This window comes from Bombus vancouverensis, chromosome 15, assembly GCF_051014615.1.
Source record: "Bombus vancouverensis nearcticus chromosome 15, iyBomVanc1_principal, whole genome shotgun sequence".
Classification (NCBI taxonomy): Eukaryota; Metazoa; Arthropoda; class Insecta; order Hymenoptera; family Apidae; genus Bombus; species Bombus vancouverensis.
The window spans coordinates 12,778,799-12,805,370 of NC_134925.1; the positions used below are offsets into that span (position 1 = coordinate 12,778,799).

At 36.5% G+C, this 26,572-nt stretch overlaps 1 protein-coding gene across 5 annotated transcripts in view; it reads right to left on the minus strand.

The window, feature by feature from the left end:
- Positions 1–24,472, minus strand: part of Tusp (WD40 superfamily protein Tusp) — a 28,134-nt gene extending 3,662 nt beyond the window's left edge. The window contains exons 1-15 of one of the 5 annotated variants that reach the window (XM_076624759.1): positions 24,070–24,471; positions 15,580–15,747; positions 8,516–8,685; positions 8,265–8,447; positions 7,312–7,419; positions 5,758–5,923; positions 4,763–5,031; positions 4,575–4,663; positions 4,345–4,479; positions 3,422–3,821; positions 2,735–2,912; positions 1,014–2,652; positions 689–802; positions 388–610; positions 24–203 (exon numbers count right to left, since the gene is read on the minus strand). In XM_076624759.1, the coding sequence (XP_076480874.1) occupies positions 24–203; positions 388–610; positions 689–802; positions 1,014–2,652; positions 2,735–2,912; positions 3,422–3,821; positions 4,345–4,479; positions 4,575–4,663; positions 4,763–5,031; positions 5,758–5,923; positions 7,312–7,419; positions 8,265–8,285 (3,522 nt within the window). In that variant the 5' untranslated portion in view covers positions 8,286–8,447; positions 8,516–8,685; positions 15,580–15,747; positions 24,070–24,471. Of the gene's footprint in view, positions 1–23; positions 204–387; positions 611–688; positions 803–1,013; positions 2,653–2,734; positions 2,913–3,421; positions 3,822–4,344; positions 4,480–4,574; positions 4,664–4,762; positions 5,032–5,757; positions 5,924–7,311; positions 7,420–8,264; positions 8,448–8,515; positions 8,686–15,579; positions 15,748–23,525 lie in introns of those variants that run through there. The other 4 variants (XM_076624757.1, XM_076624756.1, XM_033341215.2 and 1 more) reach the window with 4 other exon arrangements.
- Between the last annotated feature and the right edge of the window lie 2,100 nt (positions 24,473–26,572).

The window sequence follows — 26,572 nt, forward strand, 5'->3', positions numbered from 1 at the left end:
ATTCAAATTTACTATTTCTATACCTGTCGCCCTTTGTATTCTATTTGAAAGTTTTTAGCGCTTTCCTGTGTTACTCTGCCACCAAAGTCAAGCTGATATACTTGACTGGATTCATTCCACATAGGTGCTTTATTGTGCATCACAAGCTCCCGCCGCACTGCTTCTGATTTGTTACCAGATATCCCTGCTCCTTTCTGCTTTAACTGTATTTCGTAATTGAAAGTAGATCAGTCTTTGTGTAATCGATCGATTGCTTATTTAATAAACAATACAGCATAATTGAATGACAGTGTAATATATTTCGAATCTCCGAGACGAAATATTTTTATAGAATTTATGGTTGAATTGTAATGTGCAGGTATTAATATCTAGCCTCTTTTTGTTTACCTTTTGTCGTAACTGTGCTTTTTGAAACGTTTCGAGATCTCTGTAATTCGTTGACGAATCGTCTTGTAAAAGTCCTTCCTCGTCTGAACTCTCGCCTCGACTTTTTCGTGCTTTTCTACTTAACAAAGGACTCGATAAAAGTCTTCTTCTAATTGGCGAAGCAGATGCTGGTCTTTTACCTTTCTTCGAAGGCGCTGGACTACTGGGCGAACTTCTGGGTAATCTAAGGAAAATGTTACTTGTCGGTGGAAGGTTGCTTTTTTTATCGAATAAATGATACAAATCTTATAATGTAATTTGCCTGGTGGATGGACGAGGTGACGGTGGTGGCAAAGAATGACTTTCATCGAAATCTCGAAGTCGAGCTGCAAGACCGTCTAAGGATGATGCCAATGAACCACTTGGACTGGATACTCTGGAATATTAGCACGCGTTATTAATGTGAAAACTTCAGTTTGCATGCATTCTAAATTCAACAAATTTAAATTAAAACAAATATTGGTAAGATTTTCCGTAAAGAACGAAATCGCCGAATAAAACCAATAGAACCTAACCCCAACCTAACCCCAACCTAACTCCGATCACAGAATAACGAGCCTCGGTAAGTGGTCCTAATATCGGCTCACCTGGCAGGAGAATTACAACTCTTCAACCGTGTAGATTTAACTTGAGCAGAATTAACTATACTGGCGGCTGTAACGTATTCTGTACACTCCCTAGGCATCTCTGTCGCGTCTGGTAATTTCTCCAAAGGTTTGTTACTTTTGTCTTCGACAGTCTCGATATTCGTAGCGCCTACAATCTCTTCAGCGTGTTCAGGCAATTTTGGTGGCAATGATATTTGTTCGTTAGGCGGAAATATGTCACTAGAGTCTAAACTTTTTGATTTGCCACAGTTACGAAGTCTCGGCGATTTTGAAGATTGCTGTCCAATCTCTTGTTGAGTTTTATTCTTTTTCCTCCTCTTGGTTTTTCTCGATACCAAAACCAACCTCTTATTCGGTGCCTCTTTTCTAAGCATTTTTAAGGCGATATCGCAAGGGACCAGTTGCGCGTCCACCATGTCCAAATAACCGACACTGCAACTTCTGACTATAGAGTCGTTGACGCAGAGTGGACCGATACTGACAACCGTCTGAGTTCTGTGAACTCCTCGCGACTGATCGAACGCTTCTGCTTCGCCGCGACACTCTTCGTCGATGAAGCGCATTTCATCGACCCGGTCGGTCGTAGAATTACAAGTATTCGATTGACTTGCGTTTGTTTTACCGCACGATTCCGAGTGAAACTTTGTGGGATCTTTTAATCTCGTAATGCAGCATGAACAAGACTGTCCGATACATTGATCGATGTTTTCTGGGAATTGATAAGAACAGGCCGGCGAATGATTGCTCGACAAGTGTATACCATTCTTGCCCAAAGGACCATTATTCGTTCCGTGTTGATTGCTCGAGTTCGCCTGATACGGCGTTTGACTAATGTTTGTCGAACTGCTGACGTTATGGTTATTTTTACCCTGAGTTTCGTTCACGTTGCTCGAACATGCGATATTGTGCAGTCCATTAAGAAATATTGTTTGCGACTGAGGAGGACAGCTGTTGTTTGTGCTCAGACCATTTACGATAACACCTCCCTGAGAATGACTGCTCGATGCTTCTGTATTCGAGGCCTGTCCATTGTGCATTGGCATGGGAATGATAGTCGATGGACAGTTAGACGTTAAAACAGTTTTATCGTCCTGAGAAATCTGATTAAATTTGTTATTCTCGAGCTCCTTCTTCGAGACGAGTCCTGGCTGATCGGCAAGGGCGGTTTTCATCCTCTGAATGTTATTCGAGTAATCGGTACCCGGGTTCGACGTTGCGATTATAGTCTGCGTGGGCGCGACCGCATTTTTCGGAGATTGAAGAGCCGGTACGTCGCAACATCTCGGTGGATTGTGCCTGGGTGGAGTTCGGTAAGTGTTTGTGGACGCAGTTCTCAAGTTCTCGTACAGATTGCCCATTTCTTGTAAGTCCACGTAAGGTAACTCGTTTTCGAAATTGTCAACCCTGGACAAAGCGGTTGGTAAAGACTCGTTGGTCATAAATTGATTGGAAATTTGTGATTTCGGGCGATTGGAATTAAGTCGCGTGTTTCGGGGCGTCATTGGTGCGATCGGAGGAGGCTGCGCTTCGGACGTGTTTCTCGAGGCAGCTTGAAATTCCTGAAACGATTCTTCTTCGTCTTCGGAGAACAAATTCGGGTTGAACGTTGGATCTGGGCCTAACCGAGAAAATCGATCATCGAGTTTTGTCATCAACGAACTTTATTTTTGTTTGTGATCACGGAAATGGTATAGACGTACCTGCAGGCACGTCATCTCGCAGCTCCGTCATCACCAAAGTCATTTGTCGTGGTTGTAGATGGAGCAACGACGTTCGATAAGTAACCTGACCCAAGTTGGCGGGCACCGAATCCGCCAGACCGTGAAACTTGAATTTCGTGCCCCAAATATTGGACGTTACTTCGACCAACCTCGCGTGCTGCAAACAGATACGTCTTGCAACACTGATTGTCACACGACTGATTTTCCAACACCTTGAGGCTCAAAGGGCTCGTTAAACTTTGCTACATCACGCAATTCGTTAATGCTCGAGTTTAAGTGCATTGCACCGTACCAGTGTTGAAATGAGTTAGAAGTACTCGTGTGCGGTGTATGGGGCACCAACAGAGGAGTAAAACGTGTTAAGAGGTGTCACAAATAACAGTGAAGCTACGTTGATTACAATATCCTAACCTCAATATGGATAACTGGTATTACACATCAACTGACAAGGACTAGTGTTAACAAAAAAAAAAAAAAAAAAAAAAGGTATAAAGACTCGTTTGCGTTTTATCTCGCAATTATCTTGCGTATCTTTTAGACTCGTATGCCGCGCCGCGCTGTACTGTGCTGTGCACTCCTAAATCGTTCCATTTTCACAAAGATCATCGACCATGATTCGTCGTCGTGAAACGCGAAATTCCAAGAAATATTGGAACTATACTTTACCTCGGGTAAGGTATCCACGTAGGTAAGATCGTCGGTTTCTTCGTTCGATTTTTCTTCTTTTTTTCTCCTGCTTTTCCTTTTGTTCCTGGGTGATCCACACAGGTCGGCCGTGTCTTTCTCTGTATCGGAACCATCGCTAAACGATGGACACTGTGACGTGTCTTCCACGACTTGAAGAGTATCTTGGTTTTGTGGATCGAATATCACGAATTCTGGCCTGATTTTGCTTGTCCTTCTGCCCTTTAGAAGAGGCACTAGACCACCTAGATACTCCAAATATAGCGTATAACATGGTACCGGTTCCACGGCGTGTCTGAGCATGGTGCAATGTAATCTTCCACCCCCTGGAGGTGGACGTGACACGAAACGTCTTAATTCCTTTGGTTCTGGCACGGAACATCTGCAAATGCATATTATTAGACTGTTTTATTTATGTTTTATTAACTGCGTAAAGCTGTTGTCTTTCAATTACGACTATTAAAATATATAAAACGACTGTTATGTATGAACTATTACGTACGACTGTGTATCTATATGTATAGTTGTTGTAAGTATTAACAGCTTCGAAGGGAAATATAATTATATGATGTGAATTATTCTTTACTTTTTTAGTAACCTTTGTTTATAAAATAATATATTATGAAATAAAATATTTCATTAGAAATAGAACAAGGCTCTATAAAAATTAAATTTGTTAAGATCAAAGTTGGACACGTTCATGTTTCATCGAGGTTAAATTACAATTTGCACTATTTAAAATTTGACGATGAACACATTTAGTCTGGATGATATCGTAAAACTGCCGTTTATTGCCGTTTATTGTTGTTTCTCGACACGAGGAACAATATATACGTGTAAACATTCTAAAAAGTATTCTTTCATATGATCAGTTTACATTTTACAGAGATGGAATAGCGTTTTACCTTATTGTGCTTGCGAAGAGAGCAGCCACTGATGCTCTTAATCTCGGTGGCAATGGAAGTTGCTGAACATTCGATTCCCTTGTCAAAGACGCTCTTACAGCTAAACGAGACAGCAATTGCAGAGAACCTACTCGTCTGTAGAACGTGTGCATCGTATATCAAACACTCGAGTATGAGAGACAATTAGCTAGAATAATAGTGCTCTTCTGTGAAAAGAAATGGAGTATTACCTTGACACCCATGCTGCGTGAACGCGTGCCCCGGTCGCAACGAAAAGTCTTCTATCGTTATGACCCCATGTGAGCGCCGATACTGCACACTATGATATAAATATGAAACAGACGAGTAGAAATAACGCGTATACCATCGTAATGTCTCGGTTAGATAAGCGCGGCTGCCGTTCTGAAAAGATACGTACCTGCGTGTATGGTATCGCAGCGGTGTACACAAGGGTACCGGCCACTGAATAAAACTTTAAGAGATTCGTGTATTCGTGCGGGCTATTCTGACCGTTATCCGTATCCTTCGTTCCCGCGATTGCCAACAATTTTCTAGAATTGCTCCATTCCGCGTGCAAGGGAGCTTTCAGCTTTGTACGTATCGTGATAGGCGAGACGTCGTCGAATGAACGCAGCATAACGATGCTCCCGTCAGCCAGGCAAACCGCCAGAACGTAATTTCGATCGTCTATAAACATAGTAATTTGCGCTTCATATTTTTACTCTGCGTTATAAGATATAGTCACAGATGCGACTCGGTAATAATTTTAAGCTATAAGAGTTAAACTTTATTAACAGAGCGCTTCGATACGGTATATGAAATTTGTAAATTGATTAATTCTAAATGTAATATGCACTATACAATATGCGCAACTCTATTTCTTTGAACTCAACAACGAACAAACGACTTTCGAAGTTTATCGATTATCATTTTTCGTACAAGTAATCTTATTACTTAACTCTTAAGTGAAACTCTTAAGTTTCAGTTCAGATAAATGAATTCAATCGTTTAATTATTCGGAAGATCGTTTAATTAGGGACCTAATTATTACAATTTCGTTCTAATAAATTGCGGCCCAGGCAGAAGTGAAATTATTAAGATTTATAAAATAGATTAATTCCTCTCATCAAAATCTATAGTGTTTTTTTTTAATTGATAGTGAAAGTGCGAGGTTGTCAACGTTCTTTTCCTTATTAAAAGAAAAATCTTTATGTACGTTATGTATATAAAAATTAAAACTACGCATATAATATAAAAGTGTTTGTACGTATGTATAATACATACCATAATATAATACATATAAGTGTATATAGCTCGTTAGAATGCAACAATTCGCACATATTAAGCTGATAAAATATACCGATTCTAATAGTTGAAACACATTATTTTATAGGCTACACCGCGCCGTCGTACCTTTATGAGGTCTATCATTCGTTAAATCGTCATCTCCTTCTTCCATCGTAAACTTCTCGGCACTCCAAGCCATCGAGGTGACACCCGCTGCCAATTGTACTTCGGACACCATTGCTCCGTGCACGTCCATTACTATTAATTGTCCAGCCGTTGTTCCGAAATATACCTATGAATATCAACATCAATATCGTATGCGTTAAAAAGAGAATCTAATTTGTGTAATAATTTTATCCACTGACAAACTGGATGGAAACTACTTAGCCATTCGGCTTTGTCGATATTTGATCGCCTCAACTTAAATATTGGTGATGATTGGTAACACGGTCTGAACTTTTATCATCATTAAGAAAGCTTTTTTCACATTTCTAGTTTACACTGATTTCGAGAAAAAATTACACAATATATGCGTAATGTGATAATTGCACAAATTTTACAAATTATGCGGAGGTGGAAATGTTTCAATTCCTCGAAACGGAGATCTTAGACGTGCCGTACAGAAGGACAACGCGAGTGACAGAGAAAGCGGCACTGAGAATGGAAGCATTTGGCAAACATTAATGCTCACGACTTAAAGCCGAGACCTTTAAATCAAAAGACAACATTTTTTATTTTCGATTTGTGATCAATCAAGTTTTTACCAACATGTTTGTTACATTCTTCTAATTAAAATGACACCAAACACGATTTAATTCGGAGCATATTTGCGCACTTAATAAACGATAATTTAAATGCATATCAGTAAGTAAATATAATTCAAATTATATCACGTTTTGGTCTCATTTTAACCTGAAAGATCGTACAAATGCGTTACTAAAAGTTCAAAAGTAAAAAAATTATACTTTTTGAATTGGTACTTGGATACATTGTTTCAGACATATATAACATTGGATCGTGTTACACTACTCGATCGCAGCGGGCCGTCGTGCTTCTCGATGCGTCAAAGGAACCTTCCCCCCATAGTAAAACGACGAATGTGCAATTGTAAATGCAGATCTTTTTGTGCAATTATCGAACTTTTCTTGTATTTTTTTTTTTTTTTAATTGTATTAGTCCCTCAGCAGGGTCACCCTGATGATTTTAAATGAGTCTGAATTCTATAAACAACATATGTACATGTTAGGGGCAATGCACCTTCGTGATATAATATAATGGTGGATATAGTCTGCCGCTATTTAGCCTTACCACAATTTATGATTGGCGCGTGGGCTTAATAAGAACCTCGGCAGGGTGCTTCAGCGAATGTTTGGAAAGTGGATAGCCGGCGACACCAAGTCGCGTATGAAATGTCAATGATATGACATATTATCATATTATCAAACCATTGACATGGATTTAGGGCATGCGTGAAATAGTTTAGCGATGGCAAGTGACGTAACGTTCCATTGTCAATGAATAGTAACTTTGTCTAAAGTACTAAAAGATCTTCTTCTATAAGCGGACTGTGACTGTGACACTGTGAGAGACCACACAGCACTTACCCTAGAATCTCGAAAGAGTAAAGAGTCTTTCCTACAAAAAGTTCTAACATACATAATAATGTAATCCTTTATTTACCTGTTGATCGTCAGGCGTCCAAATACCACAGGTGATGGTAGCTTTGTCGTTCAACATTGATGACCAATACCTTTGACCAGCAACGCTGCCAACCAACACGAAACCATCCTGTAGGAGAAGAGCTTTATTCGTTTTCTATCTTAAATTAAATGTTGAAAGAAAAACAGGAAAGAATAATGTACCGCAATTGTGATTATTCTTTCTCGTCAAAAGCATTTTATAATATTTTGATAAAAATATTACAAGATATTATGAGATATAATGAGATTGTTTCGCAAGAAGAAGAAATATGGAGAAATATTGCAATAGCTAAAACTAATTATTGTAAAACAAACCTTGAAGAACTGTTTATAGATCTTATAATTCATGGCAGTTACTTATTATAGAACTTTAGAAGTAAGATCAGAAGTAAACGAAATTGATATTTTCTATTGATAGTCTTTTCTAACTTTAATTCGAATGTTCCAACGAGTGTTTCACATGAACAATCATTTTTCAAAAGCTAGTAACTTAATTACAAGGAAAAGGAGCAGAATATGTCAATCAACAATTCATAAGTATGTATGTAAGTAAGTGAATTCATAAGAGCTAAACCTTATTCCTTCTACTTTTAACCTTCGAAGGCCGAAGCTTTGTACTTTATACGATGTTTGTCTTCAAAACGCACACTCAGCTTTTAAAGTTGATCCTTGAAGCTTCGAAAACTCGAGTTCTATACAACGTTAATTCACAGCATTTACATCGAATCTCCTATTACTTTGTGATTTCAAAGTACCGGATATGCAATACGTTGGTTTTATTATTTATATGAATGAAAGTTACGAATTAGATCAGATTCAGTTATCGTATGAATTTCGAGTCCTTTGTTTCATGTCTAAGGAAAGTTTTCCATGCATCTTTTAACTTTCTTTCGACAAAAGGTTCAACAATGGACATTTCATAAAACGAATTACCCTGTAGCATATAAGGGCCATTCGTCCGTCGTGAGACCATGAGAAATGAGTAACTGGGGTGCTTCTATCGTTGATCAGTTCTATGCTCCATCTTCCCTCGTACTTGATCCACACGAAGATCACGCCGGAACTATCACACGAGGCTAACTTTTGATATGGCTCGTTCCATTTCACTAGTATTACCTGCAACACAAAGTTCATTAATGTACATGTATAATAATAAACAACATTTCGTTAAAGTCATCTGTCACCTAAACATCGACGGTAATGAATCGTATTATTCACTCTCTTTTGTATTTTTTCCTTTCTTAGTCCTTTCTTTTCTATCGAGTTAGCAAAGTTTTGCTCTCGGCGATTCGGTATTCCAAAAGTGAAAATCTTTAATCCGAACCAAGTTCTGGGTCAGTTCGTTCTACATAGCCTGAAAACACCAAGGCCTCGTCATTCATAGTGTAATTTGCCTTGAGCGACTGGTTTTACTCACTATCAATCACCGTTTGTAGCAAGCGTGAAATCGCCGCGGCATAGGCAAATTAAGATCAAGCCTTCAAATATAAACTCTCAAAATTAAAATTCTATTTTAATAGGCAATATTAGTACTATGATTGCCGAAAAATTTTATTTTAATATCGCCTATTACAGGAGAAACAAGTGAAAAGGTTTAAGAATTTCAAAACTTTTAATTTTTTGCTTTTCTATTCTACAAAGCGTATATCTAACGAACCTTTTGTCTCGTCTTAAAAGTAGCTTACAAACAATGAACAATCGTTCTTTATTTCGTTTTGTTATTTCTATTTGTTTCTTCGTTAGAGGGGTGTATTACATTCGTAAGATGAAAGATAATCCGAATGTCGGGATCAGTGTCTCGCGAAAAGATTTCAACTGCAGTCAAGATTTCAATTCGGTCTTTGCATTTTTCGCCATTGAAGTAAAAAATCATTGGACGGAAACGTGAGGTTTGCTTTCTCAACCTTCTTTTCTTCTCCTTATTGCGACGTCTAATTTCAAGCCCTGCGACAGCCAAACCGCTGTGTTCTCACCTAATTGTACTTCCACCAACAGCTCATAGATTCGCACTACCATTCTCAATATTCTCACGAGCGTGGGCTCCGAGTTACAGTGGACAATCCTGTATAATTAGTATTTTAATAATCTATTAAAAAGTGGTGTCAAAGTCGGTTATCAGTTTGCGACGAGCCCTCGAGTTTGCGACGCAAACGCAATTTCTTTGATACCTTCGAAATTCGAAGTGAGTAATGTATACATACGTATACATATGTATATTAGACATTTTTATATCGGAATATAAAAAGCAGCGGTCGAACGAGTTACTCAGGCATTCGTTCAATACCATGAACTTTGCTTAGATATATTTTGCATAATCCTTTGTGGACACTCCGCGAGTAGTTAAATATGTCCTCTGCATCTTGTTTTCTTTTTCGTCGGGTATGTCGCATTCCCCCGATTGTGTGATTACCACCTATTCCCTTCAATTTTTCCTAAGAAATTAGTTAACTAGGCATGCGTCGTATCGTCAATTAACACTCGTCGCGTCCCTCGATGAAAAGAGGAAGAAAAGGAACGAAAGTGCATAAATCCGTGGTACCATTCCATGATCTTTTCTCAATCTTCACCAGCATTCTGTTTGTGTCGCATGCTAGACATAATGCAACTCTGGATCTTTTCTACCTCTCCTTCTTTGTTTTTTCATTCTTTTGTCATCTCGCAAGCTGAAGATGTCTGCTGTATAACGCTCGAAACGTCTAATGCATTGCAGTAAAAACTGCGGCAATCTGAGGCGGCGGTATTTAATATTTCTCAGCCAAGCATGTTTCGTTAAATCAATGATGTTCCTTTTCACACAGTCAGTCTTTTTCAATGTCAAGGTAAACGTATGCGCCACATATTTGGAAGGAGAAGATCTCTCTACTCTTTTTGGCTTGATTTCCATATTGCGTGATATATTTTCTGTCCCGGCGTTCACGTCTCAGCAGGTCCAAATATGACCTCGCGTCGCAGCCTGACGCGACGCCAGGCACGCCACATCATGTCAAGTTCCGAGTGTCCAGATTTATAAGATTTATTCACGATCGGCACATGCCAGTGATCCAATTATCGTGCTGCGTCACTTCGCTTTTTCAAATAAATTAAAATAAATATAAATAGTTTGAAAGTGGAACGATCTGTCTGCTAGATCTGCAGTCAGCAGTAGTCGAACGAAAAAACTAAAATGATTTGGACGTCCTGCGTAGGTACGTATTTCGCGTCATGTGCACATTTCGTGTCATGGGCATAATCCATTCACCCATGTTTGAACTTTGGACGCTCCTCGTAATTAATTACTTCAGAACGGCGTATTCTTTTGATAGAATTCGTTAACCGAGTTCCTTGCATCCAATGCTTACCAATGTTCGTTTAACATTCCGCCTAGTCGTCCCTTTATTACAAAAGTTGAAGTTGACGATTTTACGACAAGATCCCATCAGAAAGTTAACAAATACCTATTTTTACCTCTGTGGTTAAGCATTTTTATGGCAAAAATCGACTATATACATTAAATATTCTAATCGAACAATTCGTATTTTGCTGACTAATCTTACTGATTTAACTAATTTTTAAATATTTATTTAAATAACATGCACATAGTATATGCTTAACTAAAATTATTAGGGGGTAATAATTATTATTTCCTCCATACGATTAATTCGGTTTGCAAAAGTCGTATGAAAAAAGGAAAGGAAGATAGAAAATAAAGAAAATTGCAATTTAACGATTGCAAAGTAGCTGTGAAATTAGAAATAAGAGAATGTGAAAATTGCAAGCTGTGATTAATGAGCTATGATGGTAAAACTAGCACGTATAATCGTGGTATTGATTCGTAAAGGTTCGAACCGTAGTTGGCACGGCCTAGAACAGAAATAACTGACAATACATGCATGTGCCTGTGAGTGTCCGCTTATACATGAAACTATCTGCAGAATAATATGATTCTGTTGCACGATTGCTTTCTTCGGCCTGGTTAGCTAAAATTCGATTCTCTTCCTATCGATCACCGCCTGGGGTTCGTTTGTCCAGAAGTCTAGATGTCTAGATAGATTTAGGTTTTGACGTTGCGCGCGATGTTTACTTACATTTTACATTCCTCGAGAAATTTATCGAAATAATTACGTGTCCTATCGCATTTCTTCTTTTTTATTGTACAATAAGATTGTGTAGTCCAATCCTGGTGGGCAACAGCTCAGTAGAAACGGTTTCTGTTCGTGTTACGAATGAACGACGGATGTCTCGACGGAATGTCAAATGTGGAAATAAGTAATCCGTCAAATACCGCTTAAAATTGTTGTGTCAAATTAGCTTAGATTGCCGGTGGATTCCTCCGGGTTTACGGCTCGATCATATTGACAAGACACACGGCGAAAGATACGGGTGGGTTTCTTGTTTCTTCGTTCGTTTGCTCGATATAATAGAATTTATTGTGAAAACGATTTTAAAGCGTATTATGCACTGGCATAGAACCCATAGTTGTCCACCAAAGTTTTGCGAAATTGAAACGGAATTTCTATTGAGCAACAGGTGAAAACAATAAGGTGGTTATGTATGTGAAGGAGTTATTAACATTAGCGATACTTTTTATGTACTATTAGATTTATTATTATTTGCTTTCCACTTTCCAAACGTTTATAATATTCATAACGTATCGCATATGTTTCATAAGTAGATCGATTAATTGTGTGTAATTATAAGCGAATAGATGAGTCAAATATTTAAACCTGTTTAAACTTGTTTTGGAGTTATCAAAAAAGGAATGATCAGTTAATAATAGAGGTAAATATACATAATAAATAAAATCAATAAATGGTATTATATCGTCTGGTCCTGTAGTTTTCATTAATAAATTACGAGCATATACACAATGTGTATATACACAATGCCATTCTGTACACTTGTAAAACAGAGCGAGGAAACTGAAATTAACGTGTTCAATAAATATGTACAAAGTAAAAATCACAATATGTACATATCGTTACTTACTACATACGTAGGTACATATATTAAAATAACGCCACAAATCAATAAAGTTGGCCATGTGCATACAGAAAATAAATATAACTCTATGTATTTAATATTTTATTATTTACATTTAATATTTCTTTTATTCTGAAACATAATTTCAAAGGGAATAATCTTTTAAGAATGGGTCAAATAGAAATAGTAAATAGAACATAACAAGTAATTATCATCTTCTGGGCTTAAAATATACATTCTTCAAGACATTATCTCAAGTACTTTTTCACAATAATATATCGTTTGATCTTCCAAAAATTTTTAATTTCAATTATAATATTTTTACAGATACATACGTACTATGTATAGGTAAATGCAAACTGTTCAAAGTATATAAACTCGAGCAAATCATTGAAATTTAACGTATGAACATATATACTCGCATGCGTATACATAATTAGGTAGCCGTTATTTGCGATTGTTGAACTGACCAATCGAGTGGCGAACTAGGTAATGACGTTAGATGATACACACTGACATTGAGTCAACTCGGCATACACAGGAACAATGAAAGAAGGCCATTTCGATTTTAATCAAGGCGCTTGAAATTGGAATATCTTTGAAGACAGGATTGAGAACCACTATCCTGAAACAGCACTGCGTGCCAGATCGATACCACGTTGGCTACCCTTAAACTCTGAAATGTAGACCGAAGTGAATGAAAAGGACACGTTCTAGTCCTTTGCTATGATTCACGAAAAGCACAAAACTATGAATAAAATGCTACTGAACGACGCATAATGAAATCTAAAAATATTACAATGAAAATGTAGTAGAGACAATTTTTACCAAGGATATTAAAGTATTAAAGTTAAAAAGGTTTCCTTCCGTAAAAAGTGGTGAACGCTATAATAACCGGGACAATACTGATAAGAACGGTGAGAGATTCGTCGCTTTGGCGCGATGTTCAGTCACCGGGAATCATTGTCAGACCAAAACTTCGATTGTCCGTTTCCCGAAGGAGTAAACGTATCAGACAGTCACAGCCGTCTTCCTTTGCATCTGTAAAGCACGGTAAAGACCACGAGACAAGATAAATGGAAGAATAGGGGTGCGTATGTGCTTATCTTTAATACTCCCTCCAGGTGTGTATGTACATATGTACATATATAATTCTAAGTAGGTTCTCGAGTATCTACGAAAATAAAGACGCGATCAAAAAATATGATTTCACGACGAAAAGATGATTAAATGTTATATGGATGGTGAAATATGTTCTAATAACATGTAAAAATGGGACAAGAAATGGATGCGTGGAAAGTGAAAATCCAGTGGATTGCACGTTGGCAATATTGATACATATTGTATGTGACGAGCTGATGGAAGATTTGAAATACATGTGCCGCTGCCGTCGCGTTGCAGCGCTGTGAACCTATCGCGAAATATGTATTTCATGTAATTGCACGACATTGAGCTGCGAAACAGTTGCAGTTCGTTAAAACAGCCTACTGAGCCTACGGCTTAATATCGATTTACTGACATCACCTAGCCCAAAATATTCCGTACGAGTCGAAAATATTTTTTATCCAATATTATTTATTGTTTATTGGTATTATTCATGGCTCGCATCCTTCCAATTTCTTTCTCGATTTAACGCGCTCGCGCATCATCTAATCTAATGGGCTGCCATGCAACCGACTGGCTTCCGTATACGCTAGCACAATGTTCTATAGCTCCTCATGGGTTTCGTTCTGTAGCGTCACAAAATGGTTCGCCGATTGAAAATTGTTGGGTACTCGTATCACGACTGTACCTGTCAACGTGTTCTACCAGTGACTTAGTGTATTGAGAGGCCGTGGTTGAAACATAAAATCGAACCTCCTTTGGCTGCAAAGTACCGATACGTTGGTTCATATAGTAATAGATTAATAGGAAGAAATTGTATGAAAACACAGAAGGACTACATTACCGTCGATAAAACCCATACAGCAATATATGTATATGCTGTATAGAACATAAATACGGCGTTTTTATCGCTGACTCGTTATCATTCTCTATTTTGTTCCGTATGTTCTGGTTCTGTTTCATTCTACATAAACGTGAAATAATCGGAATTGCACGGCATGTTTCGGACAAGACATATTCGTATTAGACCGCTCTAGGATGGCTACATTCTCATATACACCTCATGAACAATATCCTTATATATACAAACACGAAGCGTATAGCACGATTAAAAACAAAACTCGGATACGTCGGCTAGAGTAATAGGAGATTCGTTGGTAGCTGTTATATTCACGCGCAGTTTGAATTATTCGAGGACTATTCCATCTTTGTTCTTTTATTTTCTTGGCAATATATCGTTCCAATTTTCCAAAATATGTATGCCCATATTTAACACGTACAATTTAATCAATAATTTACTTATTTTAGCTGTTCATATAAACAATAAGCTGGGCCAAATGTACCTATTTCAAGATCTATACTTTTCATGGATCTATACCTCAGACTACCCATACCTTCCACTATACATATAAATGTTCGTTGTTACGCTCGTCGTGACTTTTTATATGGTTTCGATAATATGATTGACAGACATACACGACGATGTGTAGTATACCGGGTACATCAACGTAGTTAACTTACTGATCATCTCAGTTACTTTTGTTAGCGGTTGTTAGTGGACTGATTAAAAATATTTTGAACATATTAAACATCTTAAAACATCATAGCTAGTAGGATTTCTTGCGTTGTTGACGTTTATCACCTTTAAGACTAACTTGGAAAGACTTGATTTTTTTTATTCTATTACGCTGCGTTTTCACTCTTGATTATACCAAAAACGTATATAAAATACAACGTATATTAGTTAGAGAAAATTGTTTCGTTATGCGCTATAAACAAGAAACTATTGTATCAAGTTTCAGTTGAGGAGCCTCTGTTATAACAATGAGAATCAATAGTAATTAAGCAGAATTAACTGCGGAAAGTCTTCGAACGTGAGCCGAGCTAAGTTTGATTCTTGGACAGGGAAGCACTTGCGACCTTGACTCGGAAACATTCTAAAATCAATATTCTCACAGGCTGACATCGTTTCCACAGAGATCGTAAGAATATGCCAGGAATTAAAAAGGTCAACGCTTTTTATTAACCGCTTGAGTAGCTCGGAAACGGGGTACAGAGAAAATGAAATTACACTTTGTTGTGAACATCGCACTTTCATTGTGTTCACTACGATTGCGTGGATCAGAAAAAAGAGAGAGGGGAAAAATAAAATGTATATACGCGAGCGAGACGAAACAAAATTTACCTCGCTACGGTGGCCTCGAAGGTTGTAATTTGCCCTTAGCGGAAGTTCTGTGGCTCTCGTTCGACAATGGGATGTAGTAAAAGTCACTCCCACCAGACCACGAGCATTACCAGTGGCCAGCCATCCTTCCTGGTAGTAATTTGTACGGTCCAGTTTCCATCCATCGTCCTGGTAAATACAAGAGAAACCGCCATTATTGCCGTTTACTTCGTGTTTATCGGAAGATCTAAATCATAGATATAGATCTAATTTATAATTTTTAAACACCGTTAACACACTATTGGACTAATACACTTATCATTAATAAATTAATATGTATGTTTTATATCGAATAAATCCTTTGAAGGATATATTACACTTTTAATCGCATATAGCAGGTTTTGATGGTTTCTTAATATTTGTTACTCTGCGTTGATATTTCTGAAAACATCATAGAAGTAGAGTGCACGTTGGTAATGTAATTCAATATTTTGAAACGGTCGTCCAAGAAACTGAAAACGTTAAACTAGTGGATTAAATTATTAAACGAAACAAGTTTTTATTTCAAACTTCTGATTCAACATACGATCCACACGATCGTATACATACATAACCTATTTTGTACATACGTGTACATGATGTACATTCTGTACAATGCGTACACTACGAAGCGTACGAAGAGAAGATTCGAGCGAGCATCGATTTTCACACCTACCGGTATCGGAATTAGGAGTTGTAAAGTGTTTTAAGCGATATGTCGCTGCATTATGTATTCCAAGCAGTTCTAACATAGACACTATTTAATGGCCATTATCGCGCGACGAGGTTATAACAAGAAATTAGTGTTGGATGAAAGTAAATTCACAAGAAACATCATCTTTCTGGTGTAGGAAAATGGACGGAATGTTAAAACATGTAGTGATGCATGCACCGACAACTCTAGGTTTCATGAGATCGTAATTTGTGGTGTTGTCGTATCAACACGTGTTGAAACACGTGTTCCCAAATGTCTGATTATTTTCCGACTCCAGTATTATTACCTACCACAACGATAGGAGGTATGTTGATTATAAAAAATGCAAAATTAAAGACAAAAACTAATGAATAAAAAGATGGTCAATTGAGAGAAATAGATTTTCTAATTCCGCCTTATTAAAAGAACTAAAAACGAACGAATAGAGTGATTACAGAAATATTTATATATGAATGGTTCTACTTTTCAGCATCTATTAATCTATTGGACAAAGTTCGCCCAAGAATTGAAACACAAAATACAATGACGAGAGTTTACTATAAATTACATTCGGTATTGGTACCACCCTCTATAGCAGTGTCCATGGTACAGATTCGCGCGCCTGCCTCTCCTTCTACCCGTTGTATTGCGCAACGCGTCCATTTGTAATCCGCATCAAAGAGACCGCACGATGCTATGAAGTGAACCATGAGAGGCTCACGTTTCCATAGTCTAAAAATCCATCGTAGTCTAAAAGTCTAAAAGCATAAAAGATGTATGCATCGCAACATGTTTCAACGTGTGTATAGGGGCTTTTATGAATTCATTATGCAAATTCAAACAAGCACGTACTGATCCACGCGTATATATTTATGTATATAAATGAATAATTTGAAATCAACATATGTCATGCAATAAATTGAATTTATAAATACCACAAGATTCGAACTTTGGAATTAATTTACATACTTGCTGTAATACAAAATTTTCCTTCAAAATATATCTTTTGTTTTATAACATGGATTGGTCATTTTTAGTTAAGAGTATCGTAATTCATAAATTACGACATATCGCATCTATACTAAGCATTGTATTAGGTCATCCCGTAAGTTCGTGCTGTTTTTCGAGCGGTTATATTACTTAGGTATATATGACATTAATTACGTAAACATTTCTACTAATTATCAAGTGTCTACATTGTAATTTGTATCGAAATTTTATTCGAATAGAGAGTTTATTTTCTTAAGCTGAACGCGAAATTATTTTTTACTTCTGCTTAACAAAGGCATAGAATCTCAAATCAACAGTGTAACGATAATTAAAGAGAATAAAAGAGGAAAGAGGGAACTCGACATACGTGTCGTAAAATAGGAGCATGAAATTCTGGTATACATTTTACGGACCGTTAAAAAATACTATTAAACAAGCACACGTTCAAGTTTATATGTATCTTACCCCATTCGCAGTTTCTAATAATAATATAGAACGTAGTTTATCATGTCATATAACAGTACATGATATGTATGTATGTACGTATGTACGTACGTATGTATATCATTGCCTTTTATTACTATCAAGGCAACCGTATAAGCAAAGTTTAACTCTTAATCAATGAAACGTCAACAAATTCGTTCATGATATCATCTATTTGATAATGATGATAATAGTAATCGAACAATTCAATTCGGGCAAAAACACTTACAAGATACTCTTTCTACTGTTTCGTGTCTGAATAGATATTGTACAATAAAAACAAAAATATACGATTTAAATTAATATGCGGCTTATGCTTTGTTACTGACAATTAAAGTAAAATAAATAGATATCGACATAAGCACATAACCGCGTATTTGCATCGCTAAATTTTCTATCCAATTCGTATCAGGCTCTAGTTCGTTATTCAATAACAATGGCCATGTTCTTCACTGGCTTTCATTCATTGGCGTTCGCATTCCTTAAACTGAAACGGGAATAATAATCTTCACGATCGATCAGCAAGCCAGAAAAATTTGCGTTCGGCCAGCTCTCGGCACTCCTCTCGATATTGGATGGATTTACACTCACGCCACCACCGTATTGCGTGAACTCGCACACAGCTCTACATTCTACGTGTCTACTAACACAATCTACTTACTATAGCTTGGTATGTATTACTATTCGTTGGCACGTAACTCTTCCGCTTAAGCGCGGCTGCGTTAGGTGACGGGGTATTCAATGTTACAAGGGTTTCACCCTCGGACCTGTCATTATGTACATGTAATTACTCCAACCAGCGCGAATCCTTACAAAAAATAAGAAGAAAATAAGGGCCGTCGCGTCGTCGAGACAGATTTCAACCAACCATAACCATTCAGACCGTTCACTAGCCGGACAAAGAATCGCTCCAACTTTTAAACACCATTTTCCAACACCGAATTGCTAATTTTTTATTATATGCTCCAAGATTAGGAACCTGGCAAAACATTAACATCTCTTTTCTTTTCCACACGTCTTTCATCTCTTTTTATTACTCTTATTGACATACGACGAATTTAATCAATTATTCTTTAAAGTAATTATGCAGTTAAATGCTAGCCGACCGCCTGACAACGGCCGAATTAGTACCACTACCAATCCAATCCAGTTTAAAAACTATATTTTTGCGTATAGCTCGAATACTAAGACCGACTGTCGGTTATATCGATAGGAAGAAGTTGTTCGGTATGCTGAGCTTCATAACGTATTTCAAGATCATCAAATTCAGAGAATACGTGACACATCAACAGGTTGGCCACATTCCATAACTAATTAAAGCTAATGAATTTAATTAATTAGTTAATTATAATAAACGAAATTAAAACTTATGTTTCCTTGATAAACAATTGATTAAAAATCAATTAATAATCAAATTAGTAATTACAAGTAATTTAATCTAGTTGGATGATTCTATCCTGACTGTTCTGATATTTAACTAACCAATCGATTAACAATCAACTACCTAACGAACTTAATTATTACATTCGTAATTATTAAACTTTGATAATATCTTTCCGGAAGTCTTTCTCTCATTTTCGCTGTCTTTATTCCTTATGTTTTGCGTACCATCATCACTGCGATTATAACAATCAAATAGTCGCTTCAATATTCTCGATTTCCTATCATTATCACAAGTATACTCGAATAAAACCATACAAAATTCTCCACGTCCCTTAATATTTTTCTACCCGCGAAGAAACTTATCAGTCTTCTATCAACCCACAATGAAAACCGCATCCGATATACGATATCCTTTTAATCGATAGGATAAACTAGATCCGAGTAACTCACAATAATTTACAAAGTACATATGTATCTAATTAGGGGGCGATCAACACTCTTCAAATGAAACACGATTGCGCTTTCTATTCCATTCATAATCTTCAGCATTTCTTCGCTATCATGAAGTTGTGAACCTTTTTGTCGAAAAGAACATTTTGTTGTGGAAATGACAATTTGTTCGCGCAGAAAGCAGCAATTTTGGGGGAAAAGGAATCAGGCTGGCTTAAGGCTTAAGACGAAGAGCAATAGAACCACATGTCTCAATGGATTTCCAAAAGGAATTGGGTCAATAAATTTTCGATAGTGTTAAGAACGACTCGTGGTTTCATATTCGCGTTACATTAATTGTAAATGCAAGAGCAAGTATGCAAGTTCTGTGTTACTTCTATCGAAGAACGAAACTATCGAAAACGGAAAAGATCGAATGGTTTATTTAAACGATTTTTCGATCTGACCCGATGAAATCCCTCCGGCAAGTAGAGTACACTTTTACACTCACTATATATTTTCCGTCGCTTTCCATACATTGGAAATTCATCGGTAACTGCATGACAGTGACAGCGTATTCTTTAGTTTGGTTGAAGGGCAGCCCATGGTGGACGGATAAAATGACACTTAACCTATACATATAAACTATAAGCAAAAAATAAGAATTACATTTGGGTTAAGCGTTATTTTATCCGATTGCCGCGCCGTTGCGCTGCTCCAAGGGGCATACTCTACAACGGACGCACAATTATTGGCAGAATTCACTGCAGTGGTACCAAAAGCTTTTTGCAAAAATTTCGGAAACTAAGGCCGAGCGATGGTTATACGTATAGGGAAAAGTTGTTCAGAATCATGCTCCTGACAATATATTCGAAAATCATTGAAATCGGCGAGGTATATGAACTTAATAATTACCTATGTTTTGTTTAATGTTGAAATTATTAACTTAATCAACTTAATCAATTAAAAAAACAACGATGTCGATACATGTACCGAGTTCGTCATCAAAGAATGAATTAATTAAATGAAGACACAAATTAGGTCTGTATTATAAGAATAACACACGAGATTTAATTACCGATCCGTTTCTGGAGGCAAACGCAGTAGAAACAGTAGTTGACAAGTAGACATTGTAGAAACAAAACAGAGATCGTTGGAAGACGATTACAGCAATAGGAGATCTAGCATAAAGATCTATAGCGGCCGTCGCCCGGTCGTAGGCCGCTTGATACATATATGTTCCAACTTCATTACACAAGCGCATCTTCCGCTCGATACATATATCGATCTCGCACTGAACGTGTTAAGAAATGTCTTTCGACGATTATAGTTTTTTTTTTATATCTGATTTAACCGCTACAAATAATTAATTACAGAGGGTGTCCTTGCAGTTGTGAGGAGTGACTTTTCTAAAAAAATAAGTCGAAAATTCAGTACAGAAACTGTATCTTTACCGTAATTTTTTTCCATGGATTCCATCGAAGCTAATATTTGTATAAAAAGGTAATAATTTAATTAAAGATATTAATTTAATTAATTAGGAAGAAAGTCATACAGGAAAAAACGAATAAAGAGATCCGACTTTCTTTCACTTACTTCCAACATAAGCATTTCACTTTCCATAAATATTGTATCGCTTAAGTTAGAAACGTTTCGTAGTTTGTGATTGATGATTCCATCACGCGTCCTTTCAAGAATTGCTCGTATGTGTCAAATTACGTTTGTGAAAAAGAGAGAAATGGCTGTTTTGTTGAATCGCAGAGAGATCTACTATTCGAGACACGAAGCACAAACTTCATCTTTGCCTGGTCGATTTGATTACATACGAATATACACATGTATGTGTGTTTCGTCACCCCTTCGAACTTCCCGCTCCCTTGACCAACTTAAGCCGTTTCTATGTGACGTACGCGTCTCCGCTCTGTCGCGACGAATTCCAATTTCTTCGACTACGCTGTGATGCCATGTCCCAAAATCCTCGCTGGTATCATTATATAGGATCGTAAAGCAACAAGGTCTCTCTACACTTATACATTCTTTTAAAATCGAAGGAAATATTCTTTCCTACTAACCGGTTGGCGAAAGAGTTAGGCTTCGCACGGAATCTATGACTTTCACTCACTTGTATCATTTGAAAATATTGCATGCAACGTTAATGAATATGTCGATGGCCTTCCGTTGAAAGCTGTATCGGTCCAAATCAACAAAGCAACTCCAATAAAATAGTCAATCGCTCGACGACAAAACCATACTCCTTCGTCATCTAGATTCCTTTTGCCTGTTATACACATACTGATGTATCTTATCATTTTACAAAAATTTCGAAATAATCTTGATCCATTTCATATCTATCGGTCAACAATTTGGCTAAAAGATTGAAACAGGACGCTGAAAACTGCTGCATAACTAGCCAGTTTTATATTGGTAGGTCTAAGATCTTTTATCATTAAAATATATTTTGAGAGAATGCACAAACAAACAAATCAAATAACACGTACATACAAACGGGCGTAAGGTGATTCCTTATGGAAAAATAAGAAGAAAATATAGAAGAACATTTTTTCGTTCGAGATTTAGTTTTTAAGAAAACCGAGTATGAATATTTATTTTGAAAGAATTGTAATTTGCTCGGAATCGCGAGAAAAATAATAAAGGACGCTTTTTACAAACTTTTTTTCTGAACCTGTAATGAAAATTTATTCAATACAATGAAACAATGAAAATTTCATCGAAATTTGTCGATGCAGAAACAATTGGTGGATGCCGATAGATGTAAAGATGTTTAAACATAATAGTACAGTTATAGGTCGAAAGTCGTGGAAAACTGCAATTTTCATCATTTTTCATCATTTTTATAGCTCACGGTAACATTAACCGATTGTGATAAAATTTTCGGGATAACTTTCGACATATTTTTAATTTTCATTACAGACTCAGCCAAAAAATTTGACCTCTACTATTTCCTCCACGATTCCGAGCAGTTACAATTCTTTCAAAATTTTTCACGCAGCATTAAATAAACTAATCCTTGTAACTTCTCAAAAAGACATCAAATCGTTTGATCCAATCTTAAAAAAGTTATTTCGTTTTAAAGGGTATGCTAATGCTTACCTATAAGTTATGTTCATCACTATGTGCCAGGCAAATAATTGAAATATACGTTTTTAATCTTGTTCTTCGCAGTCACTCGCAAAAATAAAATATCACTAAGCAATTATTTTTTAAAACAAAAATTACCGCTGCAAACAATCAAGTATTTTGATCTCTAATTACATATTGTAGTCGTAAGAATAGACTTAGAGATAATGAATTTAAGTATGCATGTATGTACCTGATAAAGATTGGAATTATCTATTATGTAATTATACTTAAATTATCTGTAACGAAGTAATATCATATTTGAATTTAATATATCCTAATATTTTTTTCTGTATAGTCAGTCGTAACTAAGAATCAATTTGTCCGCAATATAAATACCTATTATTATTTAACGTATCTCCTTCTTTTATTTTAATTATTATTCAAATCATCAAAGTGAGTTTCTTGCAAAATTATAATTGTCCAAGAAAATCCATACCACCCTCTTTTCCTAATAAAAGTATAATCATCGAATCACAAGACTTTCATCTTGAAAACACTTTAAAAAGATGCGAGACGGGGTAAATTCGATCTGATGCTCTTGTCGAGGAAGTCAATCGAAAGACGCAACAGCCTAGGAACGAACCGGTACGATAATTTCATGCCGCGTCCAATGTCAGTTAACCGGTTTACACAGAACAAATAATGATAAATTGATTCGTAATTTTCCTACGTAATTTAAATCAAATCCATAATATATCAATTATTATAGTATAAACCTCTTTTACATCATTGTAATGTATCAGGTAATGTATTATTTCCAATTAACACTGAAAAATACACGGAATCGTTGAAAGAATAAGTCACGTACCTCCGGTGACTCGTCCGGCACCTTGCCCATCCAGCTGAGCGACAAGATGTTACAATCGCACTTGGCATTGTTATTCTTTTCAAAGTACAAATGCATTATCGCGTTAACAGTTGCGAAAGTTTATCAAGCCATCGAAGCAGGCATCGATCAATGCAATCGTCACTCAGCTAAGAAATGAAGAACACCTCATGCGAGCTTTTAATACCATTAGTCCATTCTACAGATATCCATTCTCAAGCTCGAGTCGATTGTTGGTCGACAATCGAATTCCAGTCTAAATCCGTCACTCGTTCTCCAGCAAGTACGCGACCAAACTGTCAAGTTTTCCCATATTGATCAGATTATACCAGTCATGTCTATCGGCTCCTTTCCTTCCAACTCTCTTGAAAAATCTCTATAAGGGAAGGACGAGTTTTCATGAAAAATCAAACGAGTGTTCTAGACACGGGCAATATTTTCGTCCGAAATCATCTTATTCGATAACCATTTAGTCTTCCGAGAACTCCGTGGTCCCCATGTTTCAAATGAATCACGCCAGGCTTACACGATTGAGTTTTCGTCCAAAGTCATTTATATCGCATCACGGTCGCCATTTTCCCACTTGCTGTAGGTCCACCACCACGTAGCCTGGCCACGACGACGACGACGACGACGACGACGATGACGACGACGACGACGACGACGACGACGATGACGACGACGACGACGACGACGACGACGACGACGACGACGACGATGACGACGACGACGACGACGACGACGACGACGACGACGACGACGACGACAACGACAACGACGACGACGACGACGACGACGATCCGATGTAACGCGGCAAGATGCGCGCGAGCAAGCGAACGAGCAATCAAACAACCAGCAAACGAACTTCGTGAACTTTCAACGCGGCCGAACGTCCGACTGAAAGCTCAGTCGAAGCTGCCGCGCACGAGGCATCGCCGCACCGCGTTTTGCAAGCTTATTGATTGCGCGCCGCGCTTCCTTGCCTTTCTGGCCACCTACCGGCCTTTCGCTGTGTTAGATCTGCTGCAAAAGCTTTTGCGCGCTCTCATCACCATTTTACAGCCTCGAAATCATACGAGGTGTTGATAGTCGTTTCGCCCGCAGTTGCACACTGGGGTAACCCTTAGCTATGGCGGCAACATTCTTCTTTCAACATCTAAGCCATCAATTTGTAATATTTAAGCTATTAATTTATACTTTTAAGCCATTAATTTATAACATTTAAGCTATTAATTTATAATATTTAAGCCATTAATCTATAACAGTCAAACCATTTTTCAAGGAATCAATTAGTCTCTCGCTAATAGCCTAATAGATCCTTTGATAGATCTTACGAAGAAATACCTAACCGTGATTACAGCCAATCATATTATTCGCTACATAATTAATATCTGCATCACGTATAGCGATGCAGGCGGTATTGAAGAAAAAAAGCCATTTTATGTTACAATTATAACGAGTAAATTTACTCTTTTAACTTGAGAGGAATTAAAAAGGTACCTGACTTTTAAATAAGCATTAAATAAGAATATTAAATATCGCAGACAGTGATGTAGGTGCTATTCTAGAAGTAGAACATTTTATTTCGCAATTAGCACGAGTAAATGAAAGAATATCGATGATGTAACACAACGCTTAATATGAATTTTATCTGACTGATTATTTAATACCTTAACTTATTTCACAGTAACGTCATCGTCCGCCGTTAGGCTTTTTTTCCCTTTTTGTTCAAACTAATTAATAGTCGAACAGTTATATTAAAGAAGTGTGAATTTAGTCTTAGTTTGCAGAAACTATTAAAATGATAAAAATGGATATCGTATTAAATCGTTAAAGATGCCAATTTACGATAAAAGTTAAGAAATCGTTCAATTTGATTTTGTTACAATGGAAAAACCGTCGCCTGCTATGTGAAAATATCGTTAGCGTTTGATTAACAAACCGGCATCTTGTCAAGATATATAAGAAACACGGAAGTCGCGCGCGAGCTCTTTTGTGCCTGAAATTCCGGAGAGCGAACATCGAAGAAGAATTTAAATATAAGGTAAATAAAAAAAAAATCAAATAACAACATTGCAACCAGTAATTTATAACATCTAAACAATTAATTTACAACACTTAAGCTATTAATTAATAACATTTATGCTATTAATTTATAACATTTAAACTATTAATTTATAACATTTAAGCAATTATTTATAACATTTATGCTATTAATTTATAACATTTAAGCTATTAATTTACAACATTTAAACTGTTATTCTATACATTTAAGCCATTAATTTATAACATTTAAGGAATTAATTTATAACGTCAAAACTATTAATTTATAACATTTATGCTATTGATTTATAACATTTAAGCAATTAATTTACAACATATAAACTATTAATTTATAACATTTAAGCAAATAATTAGCAACGATTAAACTATTAATTTATAGCAACTGAAACATTAATTGACAACATGTAAAACATTAATTTATAAGAATCACACCATTCTTCAAGGAATCAATAAGAAATACCTAACCGTGATTACAGCCAATTAGATCATATTGTTCGCTACATAATTATTAACTGTGTCACGTACAGCGATGCAGGCGGTATTGAAGAAATAAAGCCATTTTATGTTACAATTATAACGAGTAAATTTACTCGTTTAACTTGAGAAGAATTAAAAAGGTACCTGACTTTTAAATAAGCATTAAATAAGAATTTTAAATATCGCAAACAGTGATGTAGGTGTTATTCAAGAAAAAGGAACATTTCATTTTGTAATTAGAACGAGTAAATGAACGAATATCGATAATATAATATAATGCTTAATATGAATTTTATCTGTCTGATTATTTAATACCTTAACTTATTTCACAGTAACGTCATCGATAGCCGTTAGGTTTTTTTCCCCTTTTTGTTCAAACTAATTGATAATCGAAAACTAGTATTAAAGAAGTGTGAATTTAGTCTTAGTTTGCAGAAACTATTAAAATGATAAAAATGGATATCGTATTAAATCGTTAAAGAAGCAAA